The sequence below is a fragment of the Plectrocnemia conspersa genome, unplaced genomic scaffold (genome assembly GCF_051122295.1).
Source record: "Plectrocnemia conspersa isolate PC_06_02 unplaced genomic scaffold, ASM5112229v1 ptg000014l, whole genome shotgun sequence".
Classification (NCBI taxonomy): domain Eukaryota; kingdom Metazoa; phylum Arthropoda; class Insecta; order Trichoptera; family Polycentropodidae; genus Plectrocnemia; species Plectrocnemia conspersa.
The window spans coordinates 1,233,334-1,250,685 of NW_028277178.1; the positions used below are offsets into that span (position 1 = coordinate 1,233,334).

General features: G+C 32.9%; 4 protein-coding genes across 5 annotated transcripts; all 4 read right to left on the bottom strand.

Moving 5' to 3' along the window:
* Positions 1 to 344: 344 nt before the first annotated feature.
* LOC148225933 (uncharacterized) lies at positions 345 to 2,414 on the bottom strand. The gene is made up of 4 exons (XM_088203557.1): positions 2,334 to 2,414; positions 2,203 to 2,267; positions 2,064 to 2,139; positions 345 to 1,989 (listed from the first exon to the last, which is right to left on the bottom strand). The coding sequence occupies exons 1-4, from the start codon at positions 2,353 to 2,355 to the stop codon at positions 1,295 to 1,297; spliced, it is 858 nt and encodes a 285-aa protein (XP_088059683.1). The 5' UTR covers positions 2,356 to 2,414; the 3' UTR covers positions 345 to 1,294.
* A 1,573-nt stretch (positions 2,415 to 3,987) lies between these two features.
* LOC148225934 (uncharacterized) lies at positions 3,988 to 5,734 on the bottom strand. The gene is made up of 4 exons (XM_088203554.1): positions 5,664 to 5,734; positions 5,541 to 5,605; positions 5,395 to 5,470; positions 3,988 to 5,327 (listed from the first exon to the last, which is right to left on the bottom strand). The coding sequence occupies exons 1-4, from the start codon at positions 5,683 to 5,685 to the stop codon at positions 4,126 to 4,128; spliced, it is 1,365 nt and encodes a 454-aa protein (XP_088059680.1). The 5' UTR covers positions 5,686 to 5,734; the 3' UTR covers positions 3,988 to 4,125.
* Positions 5,735 to 12,883: 7,149 nt separating this feature from the next.
* Positions 12,884 to 14,181, bottom strand: LOC148225935 (uncharacterized; the record flags this gene model as incomplete). Its single annotated transcript, XM_088203549.1, has 1 exon — positions 12,884 to 14,181. A coding segment is annotated over one exon (1,125 nt), but the record flags the coding sequence as incomplete, so codon positions are not given.
* A 968-nt stretch (positions 14,182 to 15,149) lies between these two features.
* Positions 15,150 to 16,584, bottom strand: LOC148225936 (uncharacterized). Of its 2 annotated transcripts, XM_088203555.1 has the most exons (5): positions 16,433 to 16,581; positions 16,255 to 16,319; positions 16,114 to 16,186; positions 15,966 to 16,036; positions 15,150 to 15,889 (listed from the first exon to the last, which is right to left on the bottom strand). In XM_088203555.1, exons 1-5 carry the CDS (start codon positions 16,458 to 16,460, stop codon positions 15,173 to 15,175), a joined length of 954 nt encoding a protein of 317 aa, XP_088059681.1. In that variant the 5' UTR covers positions 16,461 to 16,581; the 3' UTR covers positions 15,150 to 15,172. The 2 variants fall into 2 exon arrangements, with proteins under 2 accessions (XP_088059681.1, XP_088059682.1); XM_088203556.1 differs by having other exon boundaries at positions 15,787 to 16,036; positions 16,433 to 16,584.
* Between the last annotated feature and the right edge of the window lie 768 nt (positions 16,585 to 17,352).

The following is a 17,352-nucleotide window of genomic DNA, read 5'->3' on the forward strand; positions in this document are numbered from 1 at the left end:
ATAATTGCTTAAAAGAGGAGACGTTTTCTTTAAAATATATACTCTGGCAGCCCTGGATAGACACGCCAAATTTAAAATGTGATCTAAAATAAATTATATGGTGACCATGATTAATATTATTAATTGAATAAATATTCGGTACTAAATCTTTGAGGCGGCTAGGAGACTAGGTGAGTCAGTACTATGAGAACAAACGGGGATATTATATCATTATTTTACAAGTTGTACTGCCATTATTTTAAACTATTGTTATTTAAAAATAAGCACAATAAAAATTCCAGTGTACATCTAGGTCTTTCAAAACCATTGGTCAATATAGAGGAGTAAATTAAAATTGAGCTTAATCCCAATTAGAGAAATTGATTCTAGGGTTTATTTTTAAAACCAAGATTGAGGTATTTTTAACATACTTTACCGGTATTAGCAGGGACGTCAATTGAGAGGGGGTACAAGTACAAGAGGCATTCGCCCTCCTTGAATTTTGCCAGAAAAATGCATGGCATTTAATTATATACTATAAATTTTAATAAAATAGAAATATCAAAAAATTTGAAATGACGTCCCTGAAATTCTTGAGTGATCCCTCAAATAAAATAAAAAAAAAACAGTCTCGAATCTATCCAGAAAATATATTTTTAAATATGTCATTTCAACGAAAACATATCGGAATACATTTTCACCTGTAGATATATTTTTTTATTAGTTAAAATATAATTTATCTGGCAGGTGCTAGTAAAATTATATGATTTTAACTTTTCCATGTGCAGTAATATATACATTTACATACTTATCATTATTTATTTACATGCGATGTAAAAATATTTTAGTGAATGTGTATTTTTCAGTAAAGTTATACTTTCACTAGTGAAGTCCAACTACATTTTCACTATTAGATATATATTTCTACTAGCGAATATATAATTGAACTGATAGGCCCTAATAAAATTATATGCTGTTCTCAAATGTATATGAAACGCAATTTGACAGTTGCGAAACATCCATTTGCTGTTCAAAAACTAATTATAGTTTTAGAACTTTCATTAAGTCAAATTCAAAATACAAACTAAGCTAATTCTCAGGGAAAAATAAGCAGAAGAAGTACAGATTGTATTGTTACTTGAGTATTATTACCATATAATTCATATTTTGATGACTTTTCAAAAATAGCTGTAAAGATGTCAAATAAACACAACAGTAAAACACAAAGTAAAAGTATTATATATATAAATATATTTAAAATAAAGCACAAATTAACTTGATTCGTTGCATTAGTCTTTTGTTTGTATCATTTATATTAACTACAGTGATTATTCATATGATCATTCAAACCTTTTTTAGTTTTGTACACTTTATCGCATTCACTGCATTCAAATTGATGAAAATGAGTTTTTACATGGTGAGAAACGTTTCTTTTACTTTTAAATTTTTTACCACATACGTCACATTCGAATGCGCCGTTACTATGAATATTATACATATGTGACGAAAGACTTTGTTTCGTTCTAAATTTTTTTGAACACTTTAAACAATTAAAATCGAAAGATAGGTTATGCGTTTCTTTGTGCCTGTAAAGAGCGTCTTTTCTTTTGAATTTCTTACCACATTTGTCGCAATCAAACTGAATAACATCACTATGAGCGATTGAATGATGCCAAAGGGTTTGTTGTGTTTTGAACATTCTTCCACATGTGACGCATTCAAAGTCGTTGCTTTTATTATGAGTTTGCGTGTGAGCTAAAAGATGAGATTTACTTTTCCAATCTCTTCCGCAGATGCTGCAGTGAAAATCCTTTAAATGACTTTTGTTATGAATTTGCAAGTGATTTGTAAATGAGCTCTTTCTATCGAATACTTTACCGCACGTTTCACATCTGAAACTATGAGGTATAAAATTAAACAAATCTGAATGCTCTGTAGAAACCAGATTTGATTTATATTTAGACTGTTGAATATCCCCTGGCTTAATAACATCTTTAACATCGTGCTCGTCTAAAATCATTTATAAATATGTTAATATCACTTAAATAATACAAAATATAAAAACAAACAATATTTTTGTTAACCTATTTCCAACATGTCGTCTTCATTTTTAATTATGTTTTCATTGTTACTTTCATATTCGATCTTTACATTTTCGCACTAAAAGTAAATTATAATGTTATATTGTCGTTAAAATATATTAAAATTTCCAACTTTGTTTACCTTTACTATACCATTGATATAATCCAAAGAGTTAATTATTTCATCTTGATATACATTGTCTGGTTCTATAAAATGAACAATATAAATATACTTAAAATTAGATATTACATTTTTAGAAGTCAATTAAATACCTATTTTAATGTGTGTAAACATCGCAGAAAAACAACTACCAAAAAGTTAATCAATAGAAACGTCAAACACAATGATCTAAGCACTACATAAGTTGTCCATGTGTAAAATCATACTTTATTCTAATTACGAGAAGGCAAAACATATACATTGATATTTACTTAAAATTAATGTTCAATAGTGAGCAAAGCTTAAGAAAAAAATGTACATTTAATTAGATTAAAAATTATGTTTTATGTGTTAATCAATATACATACCTTAATTACTTCTACATTTTTTAGTAATTATTAAAATTTATATATAAATTATTTTTTAGTGGTTGTATCTTCTAGATTCACTAGAGGGAGTAGACCTACTTCTAGGAGGCAAGTTATTTTCGTAAAAACATAGACATTTTCATCAGTAGATAAATATTTTAACTAGCGCTAGTGAATTTATATCTGGTATTGAAAATTCTCTAATAATGAGCTATTTTCAGCTCATAGAGAATATCTTATATGTATGTGTTAAAATATAAAAAATATATGCTACTCTATAATGTATATGAAATTGAATTTGACAGTTGCGAAACGTCCATTTGGTGTTCTAGTCCAAACCTAACCTAATGAAAGTTCTAAAACTAATTATAGTTTTAGAACTTTCATTAGATCAAGTTAAAAATACAAACTAAGCCTACTAGATTCTCAGGTATATATAAGTAGAAGAATTTTAGACAGACGTCGCATCTCGCAAATTGCTCCATAGTTTGTTTGCACTTGGTTTTAAAATATGATAGCTATCCTTACTGATAAAATTATGGATTCTGGTATAAAAGGGCTGATCAAAGTATTTTGGCGACGGGTGGCAATTAGACACAGATTGAGTCGCTTTAGTAGTATTTTTATTGACGATTAAAGTTGTTTACATTTGAACGGGGCATAAGGCTTGCCATGCGTGCCTGAACAGGCTGAGGGCTGCCATGCGAGAGAATAACCGTCACGCCAGTGTTACCCAAGTGCCGCCAAGTTTTGGCCTTAACAAAGTCTAGGCACCCACAGTATATTCAAACCAAATTTTGACACAGGAGGGTGCAAAAACAATTATCAAATCTCAGAAGTCAAAAACTCACGTCAAAAGCAATAAAATCGTGTCGGTAATGGCACGATGTTATTGCTCTTGACGTGGATTTTTGACTTCTGAGAAAGGATAATTGTTTTTTGCGCTCTCCTACTGGTCAAAATTTAGTTTATATATGCTTTATTCGAATTTCACTTATTGTAAGTCGTAATATTGTTACATACATTTTTTATATGAACGCTAAGTAGGCGCTTTTTGAAGCATTCACTTCTAAGAATATGACGACAAAATAAAAAGGATAATTTTTTTTTGGTTTACTGCATTCAATAAAAACCTAAATTTAGCCAGTCTATAGTAAAGTAATCTTAACGCGCTATTTTTATTTATATTGATAATCAATTGTCACACTATATTTGGTAAACTCCATTAATTAACAAAACAGAACTTTAAAGAAAGTTGTACAAAATTAAAATAATTTAATTTAAAAAAATTCAAAACATAAATATCATTTTATTACAATTATTTGTAGCTTGTGGTAATATTAGCATAATAAATATAGTATTCTTCAATACAGTATATTTTTATTAAAAACAATGACTACAATCAAGACGAAATAATTTATTAATATAATAGCTGTTACAGAATGCAAAGTGTGATTATTTTAATATAATATGTAAATAATGACTAGAAATATATGTTTAATCGTGCAATATAAAGCTGATCTTATTGATGTAATATTTAACAACATTTATGATGCTTCAGGTGATATTTTAAGCCACGTTTAGATTTAAACGCTTTATCACATTTGATACATTTAAATTGATGAAAATGGCTTTTTATATGTTCTATAATATAGAGTTTACATTTGAATCTCTTATCACACATATCACACTCATAGATAACATCATTATGAACTTTTTTTACGTGCAATTTAAGGTTTTGTTTGGTTTTAAATATCTTTTCGCATTTGAGGCATTTAAAATCATTGTGAGTTTCCAAATGCTTGCAAGCGGCTCGTTTACTTTTGAACCTTCTATCGCACATTTCGCATTTAAATTTATAACCGTCAATATGCACGTTCCTGTGAAGCAAAAAGTTTTGTTTCGTTTTAAACATTCTTCCACATTTGATGCATTTAAATTTATATAAATGAGTTTTTACATGTTCCGCTATGCTCTTTTTACTCTTCAGTATTTTACCGCACGTGTCACACTCAAAGTGGGCGTTGTTATGTACATTATACACATGAACCGATAGGCTTTTTTTGGTATTAAATAATTTATCACATTTGACGCATTTATAATTATAGAAATCGTTATGGGTTTCCATATGATTGTAAACAGCGTGCTTATTTTTAAAATTCTTACCGCATAAGTCACATTCAAATCTATAATCGACACTATGAACGTTGGAATGAAGCGAGAGAGATCGTTTTGTTTTGAAAACTTTTCCACAATCTATACAATCAAATAAGTCTAACTTTGGCTTTGCAGAATCGGCGTGATTAGCTCGAAGATGAAATTTAAGAGCTGGTTTGGATTTATAACATTTCTGACATTGGTCACATTTATAAATAGATAAATTAAGATGCGCCGTCTTTATATGTGCTAATCTATATCTATTTGTTTTGAATATTTTATCGCATCTGTCGCATTTAAAGTCGTAGGATTCAGTGTGAAGTTTTTGATGTACCCGAAAGGATCTTTTATTTTTAAATAGTTTCAAACACTTTTCGCAACATATTTTTTCACTGTGAACTTTCACGTGGCTCGTAAGATTACGTTTATTCTCAAACTCTTTTCTGCATAATTTGCAATTATACAGTTTCTTGGGCTTGTTATTAGGTATAGAATTAAACATATGCTGTTGAAAAACTGGACTGCTATTCAACTCAAACTGATGGATATCATTTGTACCACACAAAGAAACATCTTTAACATCTAAAATAATATATACATATGTTAATAATATTATAAAAATATACTAAAATGTAATTAATTTTCAAACCCGTTTCCAACATAGCATCTGCATTTGTAGTAATAATCTCATCTTCACTTCTATATTCATTCTTAACATTCTCAGACTAAAAGTATTTGCTTATGTTATTCTTTTAAATAGTGTTAAAATATACTTATGCACTTTAATTTATATACCTTAATTATATTATTGATATTATCTAAAGAGTCAATAATTTCAACTTGATATTCATTGTCTAATTCTAAAAAATAAACAACGTAAGTATGATTTAATATTAAAACAGAATAACAGTGTAATACCAGTTTTAATATGTGTAAACATTGCAGTTATGGATGACAACAAACTTAACCAAAACAAACGTCAAATTTAGTGGTCTAAGCGCTACATAAGTTGTTCATGCTAAAATTATTTCAATTTTATTAAATTTACAATATTAAATTAAAAAATAATATTATTTAAATATAACACAAAATATTATTAAAACGGCAAATCAAATTTTTGTTTGCCAAGATTTTTCAGTAAACTAAAAAAAAATATGTTTTAATTTAAATTTTTTTTTTATATATATTGACAGTCGACATATAAGTACCTCACTTGGAAATAGTCGCTATTAAAATGGTTAGTTATTAAAGGGAAATTTGATAGACATGGTTTTCTTTAACACGTTTATCACCGTGCGCTGGGATTCTGATTCTGAAGCAACTGTAATGCTTACACTACACTCTCTGGAAGTTGTCCGAGCCGAAGTTACAGCTGAAGTCGGCTAAGACCTAAAACTTCGAGTAAGCGACCACACTGTCGCAAATTTCATATGCCGTCGGGACGGCGGCTTCTGTCACGTACAACCGGCATATTGGCGCGCGATCAAAAAATGTGCCAAATAATCGCAATTTTTAAATTGTCATATTATTAAAATTACGCTACTGATAATTATAAAAGTTTGTGTGGGCACTCACCAATACAATATCAGTGAAAACTTTTCGGTCGTAAATATTCAATTTACGCAAAATCTTTGTCGGCTTTTGCAAAACGCCATAAGGCATAAAAATGATACTTCAGAATACGAACACCACACCTGTGACTATCCTAGAATTTGTCACCATCGATTCTAAATAAGAATTCGTTATGGTGTGACATTTATATAAGCCGATCTAGGAAAATACATAAGGATATTCGAAACGATTTTTTTAACAAAATCAAGTACCACTAATTATTTTTTAATTATTTAATTATATATGAAAAAAATATAATGACGATATCTGTTGAAATAATATACAATCAAAAATATAATTGTTGACGCCCGTTTCGCCGTTTGTACACGTTCGCGAACGCCGTCATACGGCGTTCGGGAAAGCACCCAATTTTGAAGTGAGTCGGCTCCGATCGTCGTTACAAAGCGGTCGGACCACGCCGAGCTCAATAAAACTGTTACACCAGCACACGTGTTTTTGGATTGACCTAAGACCTAACCAGCACGCGTATCCCTACACGCAACATTTTGGTCCTTCGAACCGGATACGTGAGACGACGCCTACACGTCGCGAAGGTCTGAATCCGAAAACATCGTCTTAACCTCGAGGTCGTCCACCACATGGACGAACTCACAGACGCGGAGCCGAGCAGCGCTACCCAGCCGTCAGGTTAGGACAGCACATCGACGAGCTAGCGGGTCCAGGATCTGGTCCCCCGAAGCTCAGCGCCACAATGTCGTAACCCCAAAGACGTCCACCACGTGGACGAACTTTGAGACTCGGAGCCGAGTAGCGCTCAAGCTGTCAAGTTACGACAATACGCCAGTCGGGTGCCTCAGTCGAGACACTCCTGGGAAAACACGCCGTTTGCCGTAACGGTATTTTTTCAAATCAAAAATGACCGCCATTTTGGGAGTTCGCAGAATCGCAATTTGGGAGCGTCAAGTCGCTCGTAGCACGAGCCAGCGGGTCCACCAGCTGGTCCCCGAAACTGACGCAGTGGAGCGCCGGTAAATGCGCGCCCCAGGAAGCTGCCGTCAAATCACGTGGAGCCTCGCCAGGACGCCTAGCCCCAGGAAGCTGCCGTCACACCACGTGAAGCCTCACCAGGACGCAGAGTCCCGGGAAGCAGTCGCATCCAGCAGGAGAGAAAGGTTAGGGTCGATCATCCTAACCCAACTTCCTCTCCAAAAAACAGTTCGTTTACTTTTATTCATTAAAATAATTTGTATCAATTTCCGTCAACAACAACATGGAGTTGTTGATCAACCACAGGGTGTGCCTCAAAATCGAGTTAACGAGGTTTGGCAAACTGTTAACCGCGGATCCCATCAATATCCAAAGGATAAGGGATAAACATCAGAGTTTTGATACACTGCTGGACAGATTCCTTGTTGTCCAGCAACAAATCAGGTTGCTAGATGCCGAGGGTTACGATGAAGAAGTCGATGCTTTCGAGGATAACTATTATAATATTCTCAACCTAGCAAAACTAGCGCTGAAAGATCAGTCGGAAGCGCAGCGGAAACCAATTCTTAACCAGTTCAGGTTAACGCAGCCAGCAGTTGTCATTCCAACTTTCAATGGCTCCCGGACTAAGTGGGTGGCATTCCGCGACACTTTTTCTCACTTAGTACACAACAACCCGGCACTAAGTGAAATTCACAAATTTTGTTACCTAAAAAATGCACTTGTAGGTAGCGCAGCTAACGTCATAGAACTCTTTCAGTTTAGTCCCGAGAACTACAATTCCGCATGGGAAAGACTTCTAGGCCGTTATGATTTTAGACAAACTGTTCTTAAACATCTGGCTGCTCTTCAGGACCTGAAACCAATTCAGACAGCTTCATCGCAGTCCCTATTTGAATTGGTGGAAACAGTCCTGACGAACATCGCTGCTCTAAAAAAGTTAGGGCAAGACATCGAGGATACCACTGTGGTGTCTATGGTGGTTCGACGTCTCGATAATCTGTCCAAAAAGGCATGGGAGAGTCGGCGAACAGAATCCCTTCTGCCTACGCTCAGACAGCTCGTGGAGTTCCTCACTCTACGAGCTCAATCCTTACAATCGAGCCCTCCTGCATCGTCGCATTCAGTCAAGTCGGTACCGGCACCGCACAGGCAGACCGATACTGTTACAAATCATGTGCATACAATCGAAGAAGATTGTTTCCTTGTGCACAAAGATGTCAGTCAGCTTGAGAAAACAAGGCCTCAAGTACTTCATTCGCACCCCTCTGCGTCGTTGCATTCATTCAAGTCGGCACCGCACAGGCAGACTGATACTGTGACAAGTCATGTGCAGACAATCGAAGAAGATTGTTTCCTTTCGCACAAAAATGTCCGCCAGCTTGAGGAAGCAAAACCTCAAATACATCATTCGAGCCCCCATGCATTATCGCATTCATTCAAGTTGGTATCGATAACGCACAGGCAGACCAATAGTGTTACAAATCATGTGTCGACAATCGAAGAAGATTGTTTCCTTGCTCACAAACAAACGATTTCCCGAAAACCTGATCCTTGGCCTCCTCCTGATCGGCACACCTCAACAGTTCTTCCACAGCAGGACGCTTCGGCCTACAGGGGTCGTAGATGTACCAGCAAATGCAAGATCTGGTGCAGGAATTCTGGACCTGGTGTCTACCGAGCACCCGTCAAAGCTACAAGGATGGAGAGTACGGCTGCAGTCGGATTCACAAAGCTGCTGAAAGCGTCGTCAAGGAAGATTACCTGTATCCTTGCTACGGGTGATCAGTATCGTCGAGATGATTCATCCAAGTTCCGATGGAACCAATTCGTGTAGTGACAAAAACAAATAGTGGCAAAGGTGTGTGTGCAGTGCAAGCTATTTTATATTTTATGTCTTTTTATTGATAATTTAAGAATGTGTTTCGTGTTTCTTGCATGGCTTATAATTTAGCCATGTAGCAAACCAAAATAATTAAAATTTAGCTAAGTATCAAACGTTTCATTTTTGTGTAATTATTTGCAAATTTAGCCATGTATCAAACCTTTAACTATTTATAATATTTCATGTCCGTTTTAATTTACATTTAAATAATTGTCAAAAAATGAATGAAAACTTGTAGTTAGTATTAGTAATAATATAGTACAAACAACCCAAATGTATATGTGTATGTGTTACTAACATTAATCTTTACAACCTTATACAGTACTACTAACATTCCTTTTCGTTCTTCATGTTTATTGTAATTTTATTTATTGTCATGTTTATTGTAATTCTGTGTTAGTATTATTTCAAACATCGCGTCCTCACAGAGTTTGTAATGTGAGGACAAACACTTGTAAGGCCCGCTGATGTGCCCGTCATTATGAAACTAATGTTTCATGGTGGGGGGTATGTTGACGCCCGTTTCGCCGTTTGTACACGTTCGCGAACGCCGTCATACGGCGTTCGGGAAAGCACCCAATTTTGAAGTGAGTCGGCTCCGATCGTCGTTACAAAGCGGTCGGACCACGCCGAGCTCAATAAAACTGTTACACCAGCACACGTGTTTTTGGATTGACCTAAGACCTAACCAGCACGCGTATCCCTACACGCAACAATAATTAATCCCTTTTGGTGTCCTAAAATATTCAAAGATGTCAGTAAGAGTCTGTTGAAGTCCCCGACAAGCATGTGGTATTATAACTTGACCACGTGACCACGATGCAGCGCTCGACGTGCGTGTTGACCATAGTACGCCTACGTGCATACTGAAATTGAACCGAGTTACTCGTTCTATCTCAGTTTGCGAAAAACCATATCATTATCTCTCTCACTCTCGTCACTTATAACACGCGAAAGGGAAAGTATCTTACCGCTCGCGCTCGAAAGAGCAGCTCCGACTTCGGTCGGTTTGCCGACAATGTTCGGAAGCGCTTGAAGCTGGCCAAGTCGACTGAGTTACCCCCCCTTTACCTCCCGTTCTCGGTAACCTCGGACAACTTCCGAGAGATTTTAGAGCGAGCAGAACCGAACTCGATCAAAGTAACCCACTATATTCTCCGTCCTTGATCAACCTTGGCCAACTTACAGAGAGTGTAGTGCAGGCATAAAACATTTCATCCCCCCCCCCCCCCACACTTAGATGAATTTAATTATATATATAATATTAATTTTTAATATTTAAATATGTTATTCACAACAGATTCATACTTTTATAAATATATACATAATAGCACGATTATTTTTATTACGACCCTCCCAGGTAGACGAACTGAGCATAATGCAAATTAAAAGTGACCGTTCGTGCTGTTATCGCAGAAAATCCTCATTTGAACCTTAAAAAATGTATCAATACAAAAAAAAAGTACTGGTGCTTTTTTAAAAAAGGAACTATTGGAAAATCTATTTTCTCCACTATGAACATACCTTAGTCCATATTCGCAGCACAAGATAAAATTATATTTAATATATATGTATGACATTTTGATAAATATTCATGCTTAGTTTATTTCACAATTATGAAAGGGTCTTTTGCAAATATTGTTTGTTATTTGTTCCCACGGTAGTAGGTAAAGGAAGATGCAATTGTGAAGCCGAAATTTTGGTTACAAGAGTTTTGAAAGCGTTTTTAAAGCTTTTGGGCGAAGGTGGAATATTGAAAAAACACCATCGAAACAAATAGCACATAATTTCAGTTATAGCTGCTAATGATTTTTTGAGTTGTTTTAACAAGCTACAAAACGAAGTATGTGATATTTATAAGTCTATTGAAACAAATAGAAGAAAATCGTAAAAGACTTATTTATATTATTGATAATATTATAACAGTCCGCCAAAATTTTTTCCTTAAACAAATAACAATAAACGCTCAGCTATATTTGTTTGGCATAAAATAATTTCAGAGGCAATTTTCCATGTACTCTCAAGCAAGTAACAGAACAAACAACGAAACTTTGCATGTTTATTTGTCACGCGCTTAACGGACCACAATGTAATATCACCGGAGAAGATAATAATTAGAAAGTGTTTTGTGCTGATTTAATATTCCAATAGAAAAGATCATGGGAATATCAACAGACGGAGCAAGAGATGTCTGATATGAGTGTCAGGACTTTTATCCATAAATGTGATGCATCAGGCTATAGAACAAGAAATCATCGTTTTTCGTTGATTTTTGCTTAAGGGAAATTTGTGTGTAAAAATGTCTAATGTTATTAGATCTCAAGGGCTAAATCAACGTCAATTTAGAGAATTTCTTATAGATATTCAAAGCGAATATGGTGATGTTATTTTAATTACCGACGTTCGATGGTTAAGTCGCGGTAAAATATTAAAACGAACGTACAATTTAAAAAACGAATTCAAACTGTTTTTAGAGATGAAGGAATACTCCTTTTCAGGATTAATGACAAAGAATGGATATGCTATTTTGCTTTTTCTGTTGATATTATACAACATTAGATTTTCAAAGAACAAATAAACTGATCAATCAAATGTTCGATAATATAAAAACTTACATTTTGGAATCATCAACTGAAATCCAATAATGTGGCATATTTTCCGACATTAACAATATTAACTCCATCGAATACAAGAAAATATACAGAAGAAATACAAAAGCTTAGACAAGAATTTGATTCTTGGTTCCAAATGTTATGAGAATATATGACTTCTTTTGATTTATTTTCATCACTTTTCGAAGTAGAAGTTGAAAAAACGGCCGAAAAATTTCAAATGGGGATAATTGATTTACAACGCAAAACTGAATTAAAAAATCAATTTCAAAACGTCAGTCTTCTGGATGTTTACAAACATTATTTCCCATAAGGAAAATTACCATTGATAACTAACCATGTCAGGCAAATGGTAAGTTTATTTGGAAGTACTTATTTTTGCGAGGAACTGTTTACTAAAATAAAAATGATTAAAAACGCGCATCGAAGTCGCCTTGTTGACGAAGGTTCAAAAATTCCATACGAGTTGGAATATCTTTGATATTAGTGGATATTGAAAAAATTATTGATTAAAAACAACGACAATCATCTCATTAATATTTTAATGTCTTCATTTTTTTTGTTGAATAGTTTTTGTACATATTATATAATTATTCGTTTTTTATCACTCTAGATCGAGAGGGAAAGTATTTCACCGACCGCCTCTGATATGTACATATATATTTATATATATATAGTATAATGTTTCATATTTTTTATATAATTAGTTTATAAAATGTAATAAAAAAAATAATAGCGATAAATATTATGTTAAATATTACATTATTTTATTTTAGATAAAAATATAATTTGTTTTTTGTAAGAGTAACGGCCCGTGTGGTTTCTCAAGTTTTCTGTTGCGGCCCACCGTGAAAAAAGGTTGCTGACCACTGATTTAGACCATCTGATATACCTGACAAATAATAAATTTAAAATAATAAATAAATAAATTAGATTTTGTACAAATAAATGTGTGTGTGGGGGGGGGGGGGGGGCAATACTGTAATCAAAAAAATTCACTATATACAGATTGTAAATAAATAATAAAAAAAAGTTTTTTAACTCAAAGGTGTGTTTCATTTTTTGCTACTATAAAAACAAACTTTATAGTTTGAATAGTGATTTATTGATTACAGAAACGTTACAATGGTTATATTATAAGATAAGTATTATTATAGTTGTAATTTTTTAATATAACGAATAACTGATCTATTGCTATGTTTATTCATGTACAAGTGAAAGCCTGACCTGGTTCTCAAAATTGATATCATAATATCTAATATTGTTTATGTTTATTCATGTGACGTTTTAAATCCCTTCTAGATTTGAGCACGACGTTGCATTTGTTGCAATTATACTTAAGCAAATGCGTTTTAAAATGTTCTATGATGTTTTTTTTAGATTTTAATTTTCTACCGCACAAATCGCACTGAAAACCAGCTTCGTTATGAATTTGGCGCATGTGGTTATAAATTGCACTTTTAGTTTTTAATTTTTGACCGCACATGTCGCATTCAAATTTATTAACATCGTGAACGTTGAAATGAAGCAAAAGAGCATTTTCAGTTTTAAAAGTTTTTCCACATAAATCGCATTTAAATTTATAAAAATGAATTTTCATATGTAGTAGAAGGTTCTTTTCAGTTTTAAATATTTTAGTGCACATATCGCACTCGAAAGTAGAATCGTTATGATTAACGGAAATATGATGGGAAATTGAAAGTTTACTTATAAATTTTTTGCCACATATGTCGCATTTAAATTTGTATTCTTCGTTATGAATGTTGGAATGAGATAAAAAAGTTTGTCTCGTTTTAAATAATTTTCCACATATGGCACATTTAAAATTATTGGCTGGATTATGAGACTGCATATGAGTTAAGAGCAGATAATTGGCTCTGTACGATTTTTGGCAAATATTGCAAGAAAATTCTTTCTTACTACCGTTTGATTCAAATTCAAAGTCTTGTTTCGCCTCTGAAGAATCGTCATGATTAACTCGTATATGATACGATAGTGTTTGTCTAGATTTACACAATTTTTGGCATAGAACACAAGAATAATTATAGACTTCAATATGCGCTTTCTTCATGTGTATCGATCTATTATTATAATTTTTAAAAACTTGATCGCACTGTTCACATTTATAGGTAATTTTATCGTGCACATCTTTGACGTGTCTAAAGAGATATCGTTTAGCTTTGAATACTTTTACACAATGGTCGCACTTAAATTGAGACGATTCAACGTGGAGTTGTTTATGCTTATGGAGACTATTTTTATTCTTAAATGGTTTAAAACAAACGTCACACCAACAATAATCACCATGAATTTTCGTATGGGTTAAAAATTGTTGTTTTTTTTTAAACTCTTTTTTACACAATTTACAATTAATTGGTTTTACATACTCGCGTGGTTTAGATTTAACCGGTTGGGGGTATGGCGTAGCCACTGGAGTGATTACGTGCTGGGTCTGTTCAACTTGTATCGGGAAAGTCTCAATTAAATCTCCAAAAGAATTTAGTTCTGAAATTATGCATAATCTTTTGAGTATTTAATTCGAATATGAAATAAAAAATAAGTTTCAAAAAAATATTTTTCAAATTCAAACCTATTCCCAACATGTCATCTGCATATGTGATCATATTTACATCGTTTCTCAAATATTCAAACTCGACATTTTCAATCTAAAACAATTTCTTGTTAAAATATATTCAAACACACATGCATGCATACATACATTCTTGATTTACCTTATCGAGATCTAAAATGTCCACAAATTCATCTTCAAATCCCATGTTTGGGTCTACAATTGGGTCAAATATTATATATAAAGCATATTTTGTACTATGCAATAATTAATTAAAAAATAGTCAATACCGAGAATATCTTGTGAAAACATCGCGGAAAATCGATGACAGCCGACTTATTCCTAGCAAACGTCAAATAAAGGGATTCAAGCGCTACATAAATTGTCCATGACGTTATTGCAGTGATGGGCAAAATTGACAATTTTCAACAAGAATCACAAAACGAAAATTCATTTTTTTTATAAAATTATATGCCTGTCAAAATCCAGGAACGTCATTTAGGCAATTTTAAGGATATCTAACCCCAAAATATATCATCTTTTTTTGTTTACGCGTGACTTCGAAGGACCAGCGAAACACTCGAACGATTATTAAAACTTAAATTATTGCAAATAAGTCAGAATAATAAATAGCAAATCTCCAAAGTTGCCATTCGAAGAGCAAAATGCCCATTTACATCTATTTATGAATAGATTTTTTTGTCGAGAATAGCGAAAATTTAATGTTATGTTTATTGCCATCTTTTAAATAAAAATAGGATTTGTAATTTAAACACATATGCTTGCAAATATATTTTATTCATTACCACTGATACTTTTCATTAAAAGACCTAGAATCACTATGAATACTCATATGCCTTACAAGATTGTCTTTACGTTTAAAAACTTTTCCACATATGACGCATTTAAAGTCTCTAGTATCGGTATGAACATACATATGCTGTAAAAGATAGGGTTTGGTATTGAAACCTCTTCCGCATTTATCACATTTAAAGCTTTTAGAATCACCATGAATATGCAAATGTTCCGAAAGGTTATCTCTACGTTTGAACGCCTTTCCACATGTATCGCATTTAAAGTCTTTAGATCCGGTATGGAGATACGTATGTTGTAAAAGGTAACGTTTAGCATAAAACTCTTTACCGCATGTGTCACATTTAAAGTTCCTAGACTCGCTATGACTATGAACATGATCTAAAAAGTTATCTTTACGTTTGAATAACTTCCCGCATTTGTCACACTTCAAATCTATAGTGTCATTATGAAAACGCATATGCTTTACGAGGTAACCTTTGGTATTAAATGTTTTTGCACATTTGCTACATTTGAAGTTCTTAGAATCGATATGAATGTTCATATGATCCAATAGATTATCTTTACGTCTGAATCCTTTTCCACAATTGTCACATTTAAAATCCCTAGAATCGGTATGTACTTGCATATGTCGTACAAAGCTTTGTTTAGTTTTAAATTGTTTCCTACAACTTTGACAACAAAATTTATTATCAAGTTGAGATTTCTGAAAATTACGGTCAAATCATATTTTATTTATTAAGCGATTAATATCAATAATAAACAATTTGCCTAGGTATTACTTGTGTCCCTGTAGGATTATTGAAACGTTCTAGAGTTTGTTCACTCAGTATATTTTTAACATCATGAGTTTCTAAAAAGATATACATATATCTATAATCAACATTCAAATATAATAATATGTAATACATATGTAGAATTATATCTAACCTGCTTCAAACATGTCATCCGCTTTGTGCGTATCTTCGACGCTGTCGTCATATTCTATTTCAACATTTTCAATCTTGAAAACATAATATTTTGATCACGGGTGTTTTTAAATTTTATATACTTGAGAGTTAAAATGTCTACCTTAACAGTATATTTAATTGTGTTATTGTAATTAATTATTCCATCCGTGTATTCAACATCTGGCTCTAGAAATACACAATAAAAATAACAAAACTTTTATTGTTTCAAATTTAACATGACAGTTATAAACTTAATCATGTCTCTATAATATTCATTTAAAGATATATTGATTACGAACCGGTTTTAATGGCACTCGGAAGTGACATTATAGAGCCGGCGATCTGTCAAAAGTATACGAACGTTTTGGCATAAGCATTCATAATTTGACCAGGAAACACTAGATTATTTAAAAAATATAACTATTAATTAATTGTTCATTTAATCATTTATAAAACATAAATTATTTATTGAATCCAAAATTTTAAAATCGATTAAGGTTACAAAATGTTGAAAAAAAGGCTTTTACATAATAACAAAATCTATTAACACAAATATTACATAGGTATAAATGCTAATGATTGCCTATTTGTATGATAGGTGCAAATAAATTGGCCCACGCAGTTGAGAGTTTAATAGGAAAAAGAAGAAAATTTCAAGGAAAAATGCCACAAACTAGATACGATACATATTATATTATATATTTTTTTATAAAATTAACTCATTCAAAACTTTTTATTAATAATATAATTAATTAAGAGAATGTTTTATAGTTTATAAATATTTTGATACGGGCGGCAATTAGACATAGATTGAGCCGCTGCAGTAGTGTTTTATTGACGATTAAGTTGTTTACATTTGAATGGGACACGAGTCCGCGACGCGTGCCCGAACAGGCCGAAGGTTGCCATGCGAGAGAATAACCACACCAGTGCTACCCAAGTGCCGCCAAGTTTTGGCCATAACAAATTTTTATGTAAATAGGCCCCAACAAATCCATTTTAGCGATATATGAATAACAGATCGACCAGTTGTACAAATCTTTAGCCTTACAGCGGTAACATTATTGCCGACTGAAACAGTTTTCAAGTAATTCTTACCATTTAATATAAATTCTGAGCAAATAATGTAAATTTTGACCATCAAATACTTATTCTGACTGATGTATGCCGACCTTTTAACAAAATTCTGACAACAATCGTATTAAAATTCTGCCCGACG